The sequence below is a fragment of the Zalophus californianus genome, chromosome 3 (genome assembly GCF_009762305.2).
Source record: "Zalophus californianus isolate mZalCal1 chromosome 3, mZalCal1.pri.v2, whole genome shotgun sequence".
Lineage (NCBI taxonomy): Eukaryota > Metazoa > Chordata > Mammalia > Carnivora > Otariidae > Zalophus > Zalophus californianus.
The window spans coordinates 55470179-55487103 of record NC_045597.1 but is presented as its reverse complement, the minus strand read 5'-3'; the positions used below and the strand labels follow the sequence as shown (position 1 = coordinate 55487103).

Genomic DNA, 16925 nt, shown 5'->3' with positions numbered 1-16925 from the left:
GGTGTGATATCAAAAGAATATGCAAAATTATCAGAAAATTTCATTAATTACTCCTCCCTTTTGTAACTTCATATTTGTAAGAAGTCAGTTACTTCAACCAAAATTAATATACCAGTATAGATTGAAGGCAGAAGTGGACAGGAGAATCCAGCTTGTCTTTTTAAGCCAGACATTAATGTGATTTGCAAAATGCCACATTTCCCCCTAGTTCTTTGTTGAAAACAGGGTTTTTTCATAAAAATGTTACTTCCTGAAACCAAAAAGTTCAAGAACCACTGCACTAAAGGAGTATAAAATAATTACAATTATGATACACAAGGCTAAATAAAATCTGAGTCCCATTGCATGGTAACTAGTAATAAGCACATGGTGCAGATTTAAGCAATAGAACGTAACTCATGTTTAAAGGCAATGATAGGAAAAAAAAATTCAACAAAAGAAGAAACAGCTTGGGATGCCTGGGTGGTTCAGTCCGTTAAGTGTCTGCTTGGATGCCTGGGTGGTTCAGTCTGTTAAGTGTCCGCCTTCAGCTCAAGTCATGACCCCAGGGTCCTGGGATCGAGTCCCACATCGGACTCCTTCTGCCTGCCGCTCCCCTTGCTTGTGCTCTCTCTCTCTCTCACTCTCTCTCTCTGACAAATAAATAAAATCTTTAAAAAAAAGAAGAAGAAGAAGAAGAAGAAACAGGTGTAGTTTGAACACTAAGAACCACATACACATCTAAGTAAAACTTAATTCAAATCTCTGCAAATTTTACAACTAATATCCCATTCTCAACAAATGGGGGAAATGTATCAAGTTAATGTTTCCCACTAACAAAAATTCAACTTGAAATAAAAATACTACCCATATTTATCCTTCACTTACCATTCTTGCCGGATAATCCACACAAGGCACATTATAAATTCTACAGTATTTCCAACATAACTGGTAATTCAGCATCTTCAAAGAGCATTCCCACAGATATAACAGTTTTCTTCAAATTCAAACTGACACATTCTAAGACAAATAGGTGTTGGTATATGTTACCGAATTCAGGCTTGAAAGTAAATAAGGCAGGCCACAACCAAATAAATTCTCACATACTTCCAATTATCTCAGCTGCTACAGTATCCAGGGAATAGGGCTTATTATAATGTGTACAGTGGTTAACCAAGTGTTACAGGACACACTGCTAAACTACTCTGATTAGCAAAAAGAAAGTAATCAACTGTGCCAAAATAAAAATATAATGAGCAAGAAATAAAGTGAGAAACAAAGGAATTTAATATTCAATTTTGAACCTCAATTGTCTTAAGAAACTTTGAAGAAGTCACTAATAAGCCATCTCACTTAAAAACCATTCTAAAATGTACCTTTAGAGTAGTAATTCCTAGGAGAAAATAAAGTATTTTAACACCTCTGCTTTAACAAGCCCATCCAATATTGGCCAATCCTAGCCCAAACACGATGGAGATAAGCATGAGACATAGTATCCTGCCCACAAAGTTTAATTCAGGGGCAAAATGACTAATACAAACCTTACTGCCAAGAGTCCAGATGAAGGAAGAATCAAGAAAGACGAGAGCAGTAAAGGAAGGGTGGCTTTGGCTAAAAAAGGCAAACAAATCCCTGACAGGGGAAAAACAAGGGGAAAAGCAGAGGCAGATGCCAGGAAGCTACTGTAAAAGAGAAGAGATTCCAGCAGATTGGACCAGAGAGGGTGGAGAGGATGGGTGGTTTTCACAGGACTGCTTCAGAGGACTGCCTAAACATTTACATGTGATTTTTACCATAGAATCAAATGGGGCACCTGACTGAATGTGAGAGTAAGAGACTAAGACTTATCAATGGCCAGGAGAACAAAAGAATGATGACATATCACTGACAGAAATATGAACATACGGAGAATAAAAGAATGGGAAAATCAGTATGATTTTTATATCAACAATCCAAGCGGATTACCTGTTAAGACAACTAAAGATGGGACTGGACATCAGATGAGAGCCTAGACCTTTGTCACAGCTACCACTCTGGTCCATGTCTCTGTCATTTTTCCCGATTACCGCCCTAGCCTCTAGCTTCCACCCTTGCCCTCTTGGTCTCTTCTCAACCTGCCAGCCAGAGGCAGTCTTTAAAATGTAAATCAGGGGCACCTGGGTGGCTCAGTCGTTAAGCGTCTGCCTTTGGCTCAGGCCATGATCCCGGCCGGGGTCCTGGGATCGAGCCCCACATCAGGCTCCCTGTTCAGCGGGGAGCCTGCTTCTCCCTCTCCCACTCCCCCTGCTTGTGCTCCTGCTCTCGCTCTCTCTCCCCCTGTCAAATAAATAAATAAAATCTTAAAAAAAACGTAAATCAGATCAAATCTCTATTCTGCTCAAAACCTCCAATGGCTCCCCCTTTCGCTCAGAATAAAATCCCAGATCCTTCCAGTTTACAAATCCCTTCATGATTTGCCACTGCTAACTCCCTTCCTCTCCAGCCTCCTATTACTAATAGCTTATTCCTCTTCCCGTTGGCCCATCTATTCCACCCCACACCGACCTCCTTGCTATTCCTGGAACATGCCAGGTTTGCTCCCACCTTAGGGCAAATGTGTTCCCTCTGCCTTGAAAACTCCTGGCTGGCTAACTAACTCCATATGGCTAAGTCATCTGAAGGAGTTCAAGGCTGTTCAAATACCATCTTCTTTCAATGGGCCCATGCTGACAACACTGTTTAAACTTGCAAGCCCGAGGGTGCCTGGCTGGCTCAGTCCGTAAAGCATGCAACTCTTGATCTCAGGGGTCAAGAGTTGAAGCCCATGTTGGCTGAGTACAGAGCTTACTTAAAAATAAAATAAAATATTAAACTTGATAGCCCCACCTTCGACCCAGTACTCCTGATCCCACTTTCTGCTTTTCTCCCAGATAATTCACCACCTTCTAGACTGCAATACGATTTACTCATTACATTTATTATTTGTTGGTGTTTCCTCTTACTAAAATGTAAGCACTATGAAGAGGCTGGGATTTTGCTCACTAACGTATCCCAAGTCTAAATAAAAGAGGTCCTGCAAACAGTAGCTACAAATATCAGTTTGTTGAATTAACGAACTGCTGCAGAGGGGTCAAAGATAATGAAAACTTAGAGCAAAAACACCACCGTGGTTCTATCAGCTCTAATCCTGCCCATTTCCTCCAATATTGTCTAACTCAGTAATGGTCTCACCACTTATCAAGATGCTCAAGCCCAAAAAGCCTGGAAACCGGGCGCCTGGGTGGCTCAGTTGGTTAAGCGACTGCCTTCGGCTCAGGTCACGATCCTGGAGTCCCGGGATCGAGTCCCGCATCGGGCTCCCTGCTCAGCAGGGAGTCTGCTTCTCCCTCTGACCCTCTTCCCTCTCGTGCTCTCTATCTCTCATTCTCTCTCTCTCAAATAAATAAATAAAATCTTAAAAAAAAAAAAAAGCCTGGAAACCATTCTGGACTTCCCACTCACCCAATTCCCCCAATTAATTCATTACCAAAAACTGTCTACTATCTCTAGAACCGGATTCTCTTTTCCACTCCCACTGCACCAAATCAAACTTTTTCATCTCTAGACTATCAAGTACACAACTGAGCTATTTTGCTTTGATGTAACCAGGACTATTTAATGGATTTTAGATAGATTATGACCAAGCATGACAGGTAGGAGAAAGCAAAGTGAAGAACAGGATATCTGAAGGAAAGAAAAATGTATTTTATCTTTACTTTCTTTCCTCCTATTCAAGGCACGCTTACTTCAAGGTCCAGCTCAAATATTATCTCCACTTTTGAAGTCTTTCCCAGTTCTTGCAATTAAAGTACTTTTTTCTTCTTTATACACAGCTCCATTAGAACACTTTCTGTAGTATTTTTTCCACATACCAGTTGCCCAGCTGAACAGAAGTCTAGTCTTATTTTTTTATTAAAGATTTTTATTTATTTATTTGAGAGAGAGAGAATGAGAGACAGCACAAGCAGGGCAAGGGGCAGAGCAAGAAGCAGACTTCCCACTGAGCAGGGAGCCCGACAGGTTTGATCCCAGTACCCGGGACCATGACCTGAGCCAGAGGCCGACGCTCAACCAACTAAGCCACCCAGGCAACTCCAAGTCTAGTCTTATTCTAACACAGGACCTAGCATTAAAAACATCTGTTAAACAGATGAATGAACAACAACTTTTAGTCTAGAATTTGCAATTATAAAGAAAACCTAAGTTTGAACAAAGGTAAGGGTGTAAATTATAAAAGAAATCTAAGTTATTTAATTACCAATGGTAGATTAAAATACTAAACCAAAGACCCAAGGGGAAAAAAAATAAAGACCAAACACATGAGGAATTTCTCCCTAGACAAGGGTAGAGAGATATGGATACTAGCTAATAAAAATATTTAATAGGGAAATAGATTTAGAATTTCATAGAGAAATGTGGAGTAGAAAAAGGGCTAACCCCAAATAGTCCTTAAAAATAAAACATGTTCCCTCAGATAGGAATACTCAACTAGAAACAAATTGTGTTCATAAAACACTCATGAAATGCAGATTGTTTTAATTAAGGAGACAATGTAAAAGATATCATCAGTCCCTCTAATTCCATCCCCACAAAGATACTCTAATATGTAGAACTGAATCATTAGAAAAATTGGTTCAAGGGGACCTCTCAAAAACCAGCAAAATGTGTATTAATAGAAGGAATAAAGTTATTAAAATTAAACTCAACACACTGAACAAGTGAGGTTTTAACTCTTCTTAATAAATTCTACATTTTACAGACCTATGGACTATTAAAAAAAAATGAAGAGCCTAAAAAAGCAATTTTTTATAAGCTAATACAGCTCTATGCTTGAGGGAAAACATAAAAATATTTAAGATAATGCCTGCTTTATGTATATTTCATTGTAAAATAAATGGCTTTACTCACTGTAAAATGGCTCAGTTATTCATACTTTGGCCAGTTCCTAATCATCCAAGGTAATACTAAAGTGTGGACTCTGAAGCTTTTTTGGGTCACAGACCCCTCTGAGTCTCCAATGAAAGCTACAGTCCTGTCCCACAGAAGAATATGCATACATATATATCTTTTCATTTTTTTTAAGTAGGCTCCACGCCCAGTGGCAGGCCCAATACGAGGCTCAAACACACAACTGTAAGATCAAGACCTGAGCTGAGATCAAGAGTGGGATGCTCAAGAGACTGAGCCACCCAGGCAACCCTATATCTAGCATTTTAAATATGTCATGCAGTCACCGAGCCTCTGCTGTCTACTTATGACTTCCTAGAGATTCAAAGAACTCAGCTGTAGAACTGAGACCTTAAAGATTAGAAATGGCAAATGACATAATGCTCCTCCGAAAAGCAAATAAACTGTTAATTACAACTCTACAGAGCTTTCTTCTCGGTCATCGAGGCAATCAAAAAACACCAAACATAAAAATCTCTACTGGCTGAAGTTCATCAAATGATATACACACAGATGAGCTAAAAATGCATGCACATGCCTTAATAAACTTGAAACCTAAAGTGTTTAAAAATAAGATCTAATATAGGGGCACCTAGCTGGCTTAGTCACTAGAGCATGCAACACTTGATCTTGGGGTCATGAGTTCAAGCCCCACATTGGGCCTGGAGCTTACTTAAAAAAAATAAACACACATACACACATACATACATACGTGTACATATATCCATATATCCATATATCTTAGAAAATAAGATCTGAAATTAATAACAGTAATAATAATAGTTACTGAGCATTATGTAGAGTACTGTTCTAAGTGTTTTAAAAAATTACTATTTATACATAAATGTAAATAATTATTATTACATTTTACAAGTAAGGAAAATTAAAGCACAGAAAGGTACAAGAAGAGCCAAGGAACAATGACATAAAACAGAAATTACAGAGATTAAGAAGCAAACAATTCCTTATAGTGTGCAGCATCTAACAGCAACTTAGATCTGCATTTGTATTACCAGAGTTCTACAAAAAAGAACATATTGTCCAAACTCCAGAAAAAGGATGGCCATCTTGATCCTCTTCCACATCCCTGCCAAGATAATCCTTGTAATACCATATTCACTTTGGAGTACACTGTAACCAGAAATGTGAACACAAAATGTTCAAAAAGAGCACAATACTAACTAAAGGATTTATAAGATTAAAAATGGAAGATGAATTTTGGTAGAAACCTTACCTTTCTAAATCACTCTTTTGTATAATAAACCACGCGTTGGAAAAACCAACAACTTAGTAAAATGAAAAAAAAACTGAAATAAGGTACCTTTCTCTGCAAAGGTAGTTCAAACTTTGTTCAAGGCTCTGCCTCCTGTTTACTGTCTTGGTGCCATATGCCTCTTCTCCATGGACAACCACAAAAGTAGAGAAAACCTCACAGGTTCAATAGGTCTTACTGAATATTACCAATCACAAGACAAATTTGAATCCTTGGATACACCTATGCTATGCCCTGCATAATGTGGCATACAATAAATATTTGTTGAACAGTTGAATCCTCTCCAAGAGAAAATGCATGTGTTCAACTTCTTCTACCTCCCATAATACTACACTACAAATTATTGTAGCATCAGGATAATGCAATTAAACAAAACTGTTACCTTAAACCACATGATAGAAAAGTTATAATTTACGATTTTGGTTTTTTATTTTATTTTATTTTTTCAAAGATTTTATTTATTTATTTGACAGGGAGAGCTACAGCAAGAGAGGGAACACAAGCAGGGGGAATGGGAGAGGGAGAAGCAGGCTCCCTGCAGAGCAGGGAGCCCGATGTGGGGCTTGATCCCAGGACCCTGGGATCATGACCTGAGCCAAAGGCAGACGCTTAACGACTGAGCCACCCACGCGCCCCACGATTTTGGTTTTTTTAAAAGATTTATTTTATACAGAGAAAAAGACAGAGAGAGCAGAGGAAGGGGCAGAGGGAGAGAAACCCCACCACCACCAATGTGGGGCTCCATCTCACAACTCTTGAGATCATGACCTGAGCCAAAATTAGGAGTGTGATGTTCAAACAACTGAGCCACCCAGGCGCCCCTATAATTTACCATTTTGTTACATTCTATGTCCAAGGGGTGGGGGGGAAACCGATTTATTTTTTAGATCAGTTTTTACAGCTACTGGTAATCTAAGACACCACAAAAGATTTTATCTGAACACATATTTTTTAAAACAGTAACATTCTTAACATACTATAATTTCTTACAGCTTTCTTTGTAATGTTTAATGAAGATTCAAAATCACAAATCATTTTCTTTAGACAACGAATAAACTTAGAAAAAAATTTTTTTTATGCTTATTTATTTATTTGACGCAGAGAGAATAAGAGAGAGACAGACAGAGCAAGCACAAGCAGGGGGAATGGCAGGCAGGAGAGAAGCAGGCTCCCCGCTGAACAAGGAGCCCAATGCGGGGCTCCATCACAGGACCCTGGGATCATGACCCAAGCCAAAGGCAGCCGCTTAACCGACTGAGCCACCCAGGCACCCCTAAGCTTTTTAAATTAGATATGAGAAATTAGCTCCATTAAAATGAGTAGCCCTGCTGCGTTAATAGTAATATTCTAAATTCAGGTAAGGTTAAAAATCAAGTAACAATGAAAATAAACATAGATGTACACTGCAAAAAAGCTTCCTCTGTATTTAATTCACAAACTGAAACACCTGCTCCTGATTTATTGAACTGGTAAAATATCTGAGAGCAAACACACAAAATTTACAAACTATACTTAACACAGAGCTTCTTGGAAGTCAAAACCAAAATACATTACAGTTCATCTCTCTGCACTAAAAATGCCCTCTTAGTATCAAAACCCACAAAAGCAAAAATTCAGACTAAAATATTCCCTAATATTAAGCAGTATTCTTTTTTTAAGCACAACTTATAACTGCTGAATATCAGTTTACCAAAACAGGCAAGTATGGCCTTATCTTGGCAAAACTCACATTAGTGTTTCTTCAACATCCTAGAAGACAGCTTGATGCACCACACTCTTCCATCTGCTTTGTTCTATTTCTTCATGCCCCAAATGGAAACTAAACCCTTCGAATAACAGCCAAAATTTCATTAATCACAGGAAAGTACTTAGAGAAATAAGTAGCATGCTATGAATAGAGGTAGACAGAACAACAGGTAGAGCAGCCTTGGTAATGACCTCAAAATATATGTTGAGACAGAAGATCTATACAACAGGTATGGGAATCATATTAAATAATTCTATTCCCACTTACCTGATGAGCTCTCAGTAAAGACTGTTAATGTCTGTCCTCCAACGCTTTGTAAGACAAATGGATGTTCTCTAGGAGTGCTGACTGAAGCTGGTTTTCCACCAATATCGTGAATATTTGCAAGATCCTCATTCAAAGTAAATGACACCTAACAGACACATTAACAAGAGCTTATTACAACAGACTTATGTATTCAAAGTATCTTTCACAGAAATTCTGATTAAATCAAATACTTCTTTAAATATGTGAATCTTCGTTTCTAGACATTTTATTAAACATTTATCTAAAACCTTATTTAAAAAAATCCTTAATACTTAGTCATAAAAGGAGAATCTGGGGCGCCTGGGTAGAGTCAGTTAAGCATCTAACTCTTGGTTTGGGCTCAGGTCGTGATCTCAGGGTTGTGAGATCAAGCCCCACATCAGGCTCCGCACTCAGCGTAGAGTCTGCTTAAGACTCTCTCTGCCCCTCCTGACCCCAAATAAAATAAATCTTAAAAAAAGAGAGAGAACATATTCCCATTTGTCAGAATAATGGGACTAATCTACCATTATAGATAGGTGACAGCTTTCAAATGTTTTCTCTGGTTTATGGCTGAAGAAATTCTATTTCCAAAACAAATAATTTTTTTTTCCCTAAGGTCTGTGAATTCAAGAGATCATGTCTTGTTACATTTATATCCTTATGAATACATATACTTAAATATATATTTAAATATATAACAAATACAAATAAATATACAGCAAAATGCCTGGCACATAGAAGGAAAATAGTATTTGCTGAATAAGTGAGTATTTTAAGAGTATTAAGAAAGCAATTGTACGGGCGCCTGGGTGGCTCAGTTGGTTAAGCAACTGCCTTCGGCTCAGGTCATGATCCTGGAGTCCCAGGATCGAGTCCCGCATCGGGCTCCCTGCTCAGCAGGGAGTCTGCTTCTCCCTCTGACCCTCCCCCCATCTCATGCTCTCTCTCTCTCTCATTCTCTCTCTCAAATAAATAAATGAAATCTTTAAAAAAAAAAAAAGAAAACAAAAAAGAAAGCAATTGTACTTAAAGGGGGAAAAAGTGAGCTATTAACTAAGAATGCTTAAACACTCCCATAAGCAGAAAATAGATTTCTTTTTTTAGGTTTTAATGACTACTGTAGGAGTACATGGTGCTGTTTCATTTTTGAATATTTTAACAAATACAACTAAATATTTATTTATTAAAGATTTTATTTACTTATTTGACAGAGAGACACATAGCGAGAGAGGGAACACAAGCAGGAGGAGTGGAAGAGGGAGAAGCAGGCTTCCCGCGGAGCAGGGAGCCCGATGCAGGGCTCAATCCCAGGACTCTGGGATCATGACCTGAGCCGAAGGCAGACGCCTAACCGACTGAGCCACCCAGGCGCCCCACAACTAAATATTTATAAAGATAACGCAACATTGAGGTTTAGAATAAAAACACATACCAGCAGTTGTTCTTTCAAAAGGATTTTTACTATATACTAGATCTCCCTAAAGGAACATCACATTTTACATCAAAAGATTTATAAACATAAAATACTAACCTCCCAACCACATAGGAAAGATTATGAAGCATTTGTTAAATATTTCTCTACCATGTGATAGGTACCACAATTATGTCCTGGACTTAATGGGTCAAAACCTAAAGCCCTGAAAAATCCAGACCAAATGCCTTTGCCACACTGAAATAATATTAAAGTATTACTGAAGCGACAGTAAGCCTCAGTACTGAGGGGATAGTTTAGGTCAAAGCAGAAAAATGCTAAGAATGAACAACTAAAAAGGAGTCCATTCATTCACACAAAAGTGGCATTTATGCTGTTATGTGCTCCTCACCATCAGCCACTAGTTTGATGTGGAGTTTTCCAGAATGCAAACACTGCCTTCTCTTTACTATTACTAATACACAGTAAAATAATCTCACGTTTTAAATAAAATTTTCATAGAAATAATCTTACCTCAGTCCTTCCTTGATTCCTACAAAAGAAAGGAAAAATTTTTATTTAGATTTCATGTTTTCTTCAGATGTACACTAAGAACTAAAAGAAATAACACTACATCATATTTACATAAAATAAGACATTTACATAGATCAACTAATATTTACCCTTGGCTCTCCGCAACTAACCTACTTATAAATCATATAGTAAAAAAAAAAGTCACTTTAATCCCATGTGTCGATATTATGAGTTTGTATCACTTAACACTATTACAACCTGCCTAATATTTTAACCAAGTAATGATCTCATTACAATTCTTATCTTTATTTCTACACGCTACGCAATAGCCTAATTTAAAAAAAATATATTACGTATCTACTATAAGCAAAGTACTGAGTGTAAGATCTCTGTCCTCAGCCAAAAGATATAAAAATTACATCCATAACGATAAGAGATACATTTTAACTAATTTTAAATTAAGAGAGCCCAGTGGGGAGGCGCCTGGGTGGCTCAGTCGTTAAGCGTCTGCCTTCAGCTCAGGTCATGATCCCAGGGTCCTGGAATCGAGCTCCACATCGGGCTCCCTGCTCAGTGGGGAGCCTGCTTCTCCCTCTCCCACTCCCCCTGCTTGCGTTCCCTCTCTTGCTGTGTCTCTGTCAAATAAATAAATATATATATTTTTAAAAAAAGAGAGAGAGAAAGAGCCCAATGTGCCAGGATCAGATAGGACCCCACTTTTTCCATTTTCAGAGTTGAGAGAAAACCTGAGGTAAGTCTTGAAGGATACTGGGATCTCAACAGGCTGAGACAGGAATATAATATCAGAAGTATCAGCTGAGCAAAGTCACAAGGAGTCTGATCATGAAAATGTAGTCATTATTTGGCTGGGAGAATACAAACTAAGGAATAGTGGGAGATAACTAGAAAGGAGAACTGAAGCTAGACCATGGAGTATCTTGAATATCATAGTACAGAGCATGGACTTACTAATTCTCAAGGAATGGAGAGCCACAAGTCTCATTTGAAAAAAAAATAAAGTACAAAACATGCTCCTAGAAACTTGCACCAGAAAATATATATAAAATGGATATGAAGACCAGTTAGAATACTAATGTTTCTCCATAACACCAGGCTGAGTTCCAACCTGCCTTCATTCAGTGGCTCAACCACTCATTCTGTCATTAAGTGTCTACTCTACATCTATTAGGCCTTGTGCCAAGTGCATGGTATAGTATGAACATAGGTCTTTATGCTCAAGAAGGTCCTAGTTTAACGAAAAAAGATCCAATCCATATACAACATACACTGGATAATAACTTTATGACAGAGGTACAACATACTGTCATAAAAATGCAGATGAGAAAGCTAGCAAGGATTAATTGAATGAGGGATGAGGTCAACAACATGGAGGCATTACAGGTTAAGAGAACACACAAGCAGGGGGAGCAGCGGCAGGCAGAGGGAGAAGCAGGCTCCCTGCTGAGCAAGGAGAGTGATGTGGGGCTTGATCCCAGGACTCTGGCACCATGACCTGAGTTGAAGGCAGACGCTTAATCGACTGAGCCACCCAGGCATCCCTAGCACATTCTTTCTAACATCAGTGAATGGCAGGCAGGAGTCAAGTGGTAAAGAGCCTCTTAGGCCAGACTAAGGAGTCCAGAATCTTAAACAGAATTGTTCCCGGCAGGACTTCTCAGTCTTTCACTTATTAAAATGCAATGCTGATTCTCTGTTAGGGAAGTACCTAGAACAGAAGTGAAGAAATTCTAAGATTTCCTATAAAAATATGCATTTCCAGCTTCTCTCAAAAGACTGGAAGATTTGGCAGCAATGCCCTCCCCTACCCCCTAATTCAGCATGACAACAATCCCTTTGACATGCAGTCAGGCAATGAATTCACCGCAGTCCCTTCCCTATCACTCCTGAACCTGGTTTCTAGAGGCATTTAGTTTAGCTAACTTTCCCCAAACATAGGTGCTGCAGTCAAAACAAAGGCGAAGATGCAGAGAAGGTACTTCCAGAACGTTTACTGAATTGGAATGAGGCTAATGCAAAAACCCACATAAAAAGTAATGAAGGCTTGAACCTGGTACTGGTAGAATGGAAGGAGGACTGTGTGGCAGGGTATCTGAGCTGTCACAACGGACAGAAGCGGAAATGACTGCAAGGAGGCAGCAAGGGGGAAAGGACTGTTTAAAGATCATGCTGACATTTCCAGTCTGGGGGACTTGAAAATCACCCAGATGCAATTAGGGAACACAGGAGGGGATGACAACTTTATTTTCATGTATTTATTTATAACATCATCTTAGCTGGAATGATGAGATTGACAAACTCTGGATGAGTTCATTTTCCAGAATAAAAACTAGTCCTTGAAGACTTAAGACTTATTTTAAAAGGATTACATATTCTTTTGTTTGGTGTATAAAAATGTATTAAGTATACATGACTTTTTGTTGTTCAATATTACCAATAAAAGACATCCTCTCCATGATGACCTGTGGTTAAAATTATAAACATCAACTATTGTAAAACATAGTAATATCTTCAGAAATGAATGAAGCAAACATGTAGCTCATCCTTTCACTGAATGCCTCATAAGGCTGTGCCGTTAGTTTCTCCTTCATTACTCTGGGTCCATTTCTCAATACCCCCAGCTATTTCTTTAGACTCCAGCCCATTCCTCTTGCCTTTTTAAAAAATTAATCATTTGTCTTTCCTTTTTGTTATTTTTAAATACTTTAGATTTGACACCAATGGCAGGAGACTTTTCACTAATCACTGATCACCGATAAAACACCTCTTTTTCCAAGGTAAGAAAATCAACCAAATAATATGAAGTCTTTTAACTGTGTTCCAGGATTTTTTTTTAATTTTTTATTTAAATTCAATTTAATTAACATACACTGTATTATTAGTTTCAGAGATAGAATTCACTGATTCATCAGTTGCATACAACACCCAGTGCTTATTACTTCGTGTCATTTTTTTTTCTTAAGTTTTATTTAAGTACTTTTATACCCAATGTGGGGCTCGAACTCACAACCCCTGAGATCAAAAGTCACATGTTCTTCCATCTGAGCCAGCCAGGCATCCCTGGATTTGTTTGTGTTTTGTTTTTAATTCCTACTCATTCATCCGCTTTTTGAACAATTCAGCTCAAAAATCATTAGGTGAAGCCAAGCAAGGTAGGTATCTGCAGAATGGGTCGAGTAAGGTAAGCACAGCCCAAATGGGATGGAAAGCAAGTACCTGGGGCAGAAGGGGTAGCCTGGGGCAAGGTGTCTGAGCCCAGGAGGGTAAGGAGGGCATCCCCACAAAGGAATGGCTCAACAAGAACTGTGTTAGAACGAGCAGGGTCAGGACATCCACATGGGAAGAAAACCTGAAGCATGCTGTTGGGAATCCTAGAGGGGTAAGTAGGCATGCGTATGAGGACTGGAGGGGATGACAATCTGAATGTGCTGAGGAGAGCATCCCTGTGGAGGACTGCAAAAGGCAGCAGCCTAATGGGGGCTGCTATAGCCCAAGCCAGGTGAGGAGGGTGTTCATACACTCGTGGGGAAGAGGGGGGTCTAACCAAATAAGAACAGAGGCCCGAACAAATAAGTGTGTATTAAATATAACAGGAACCAGGTTCTTCACTTTCAGAAAAGAGGTCCAAACATAAAAAGGGAGAAAACTGGAAACATTCAGGGGTGTTGGACTAGAATTGGATGTTGGTGTGAATTTATTATTTTCAAAATATATAAATATACAAATTAATATAGATGTAAATGTGTATGTATACATATACTCCCTAACTCTGCCCCCGGAAAGGGTCTGGGAGCAACAATGAGCACTTGTGGTATCCAGATCTTAGTTTCTAAATATTATTCTCCTCTAGAAAGAAGTCGGATCCATAGAAAAATGCGTAACTTCAGGCTCAGAAAGAAATATACAAGATGAGTCTAAACCTTTTTTCTGTGACAAAAAGTAAGTGCTCAAAGAATGGCAAAGACAGGTCAGAAGGCCACAGGACTTACACTACTGAACTGTACACTGAGAAAAGGGTTAAGATGGTAAATTTTATACGTGTTTTTACCACAATAAAGAAAAAAAGGGGCATGGGAACCAGCTTAGGAGAAGTTTCCAATGTCTATATTTTGGACAATTTGAACATCAGAATAAATGATGATAGTAACAAATTGTGACCCATTAACTAAAACTGGAATCCGTGAATTCATACTAACAAAAATAATAAAGTGGAAAATTTGATGAGGAATGGAATATATATTTTTTTAATATTTTATTTATTTATTTGACAGAGAGAGACACAGTGAGAGAGGGAACATAAGCAGGGGGAGTGGGAGAGGGAGAAGCAAGCCTCCCGTGGAGCAGGGAGCCTGATGCGGGGCTCGATCCCAGGACCCTGGGATCATGACCTGAGCCAAAGGCAGACACTTTACATCTGAGCCACTCAGGCACCCCCGAGGAATGGAATATTTACACAGTCTCAAAGTACTGCCTGACAGAATACTTATTAATTACAAAGAAGAAAAGAGTAAATTTACAGTGAAAAAGCATAGAAGACTCTCCTTAATCAAGTAATCAAAGTTACCACCAGTAATGGGACAAAATGAAAACATGCAAACCTTACTAGAATACAGTAAGAACCCAGCTTCACCTTCATTGATATTCTTGCCAAAGATGCATAACTCTATTCTAATCATGAAGAAACATCAAACTCAAATTTCCATAAAATAATGGAGAGTGTTGATACTTACACAGTATACAAGTCAAGGAAAGACTTCCAAATGTTCTAGATTTAAGGAAACTAAGAGACCTGACAACAGAATACAATTCAAGATTGTGTACTGGATCCTTTTGCTATAAAACAGTATGCGACAACTCCCAAACCTTGAATATATCCTAAGGATTAGGTAGTACTATTTGATGTTAATCCACTGATTTGGAGGGATGTGCTGTGATTATGTAGAATATCCTTTTTGTAGTAAAAAAGAAAAAAAAAGCCCTTTATACTGTTCTTCTAACTCTTCTGTAGCTTGAGAGTGTTTTAAAATAAAAGTATTAAATAATTTCAAAATGTGCCCAGGTTACTTCATTATTCCCTTACTAAGGATCTGAAAATATTACTAATTTTTCTCTATATCAATGCTGAAATGAATATCCTCAATCTTTGTGTCACTAACTTACTACTTCCATGAGGTAAGTTCCATGGAAGTGCTGGGTCAAGAACATGAATATGTTATTATTAATATCTCTAGCCTTCTCATTATCCCAGTCCCACTCTGCTGGATGAGTTGTGTCTGTGTCCTTCTATAAGGGCAGCACCAAGAACTGAACAAACTACATTGTGAGCTAACTGGCAGAGAAAACAATGGGATTATTATTCTATTTTGTTCTGAGCAGTAATGTGTGTGTGAGTACATGTGACTGTGTAATGTATATATGTACGCATATATATGTTGCCAGGCTGGTCTTCACAAAGTTTGTGCTGACTTAAACTCATCAGTATAAGATTGTTCTAAATTTAGTCAACTTTATAACAGAAAAATTGTATCTCACTTTTTGTTTGCACATTTATTATGACCTTGAATGTTACATGTGTTTAGAAATAAAGCTAGATATTAAGTCTCTGAGAAAAGCCTTACTAGTACAGACTGGATGACTGTCAGTAAAATATAGCATATATAAAGCATTTCAAAAACTGAAGTTTTCTGAGGCAGGATGGTGATGATGCAGAAAGGTTGTTTTTTTGTTTTGGGTTTTTTTTTTTTAAGATTTTATTTATTTATTTGAGAGAAAGGAGAGAGAGAGAGAGAGGGCATGAGCAGGGGCAAGGAACAGAGGAAGAGGGAGAAGCAGACTCCCTGCTGAGCAGGGAGCCCGACACGGGGCTCAAACCCAGGACCCCTGAGATAATCGACTGAGCCACCCAGGTGCCCCAGAAGGCTGGTTTTAAAACTTACACAACCTAGGGGAGTGAAAACCCAAAAAACTGAAACAACCTAAAGCAAAACTATAAGCTAACTAAAATGCAGTACCCATTAGATGTCCAAAGGGATAAAAATAATCCAAGTACAATGGTTTAGAAACATCACATAAGCTGCCTAAGAAAAATGGCACAAAACCAGCTGTTAAAAAAGGCTAGAGTCTTTTTTCAGGTGTAAACAGAACCAAATTTGGGGAAAGCTGCACTCCCAGCTGCATGTTTTCTCCCCTTCCTCTGCCTCTCTCAATTCCTCTACTCCACAGCCCTGTCTCTGCCAGAATGAACCACCACACCACATAGATCTTCCAAGCTCTGGGCCACCTGCACAGCAAGCTGCTGCTGCTTATCTTTGGGAGATGTGCCAGGGAAGGGAGGCCCATGCCCAAACCACATCAAACACAATGCTGGGCCAATGGTCTATACTGTGTAGTATGTGGCATGACTGTAGGTGAACACTACTGGCCATTTTATATGCATTGAACCCACCTCCTTTTATTAGTATTATTACTATTAATAGATGAAGAAACAGAGAGGGGAAGTAACATCTAAAATCACACAGATAGTAAGTGACAAAGGTCTGGACAAGTCCAGAGGTGAATGACTCCTGAGTCCATACTCATAACAGTAGGCCACACTAGCTTTTAAAAACCTTAGCTGTTTTCATGTTTTACCCAAATATACATTTTTTACCACACAGATAATACACAAACTGGTTAATCTGCCTCAAAGAATCAATAGTTGATTATGTATT

At 38.6% G+C, this 16925-nt stretch overlaps 1 protein-coding gene across 1 annotated transcript in view; it reads right to left on the bottom strand.

Moving 5' to 3' along the window:
• GTF2F2 (general transcription factor IIF subunit 2) overlaps positions 1 to 16925 on the bottom strand; it is a 151436-nt gene that overhangs the window by 117905 nt on the left and 16606 nt on the right. Inside the window, exons 3-4 of the mRNA XM_027591217.1 lie at positions 10198 to 10216; positions 8232 to 8376 (exon numbers count right to left, since the gene is read on the bottom strand). Coding sequence (XP_027447018.1) covers positions 8232 to 8376; positions 10198 to 10216 — 164 coding nt within the window. The remainder of the gene's footprint in view (positions 1 to 8231; positions 8377 to 10197; positions 10217 to 16925) is intronic.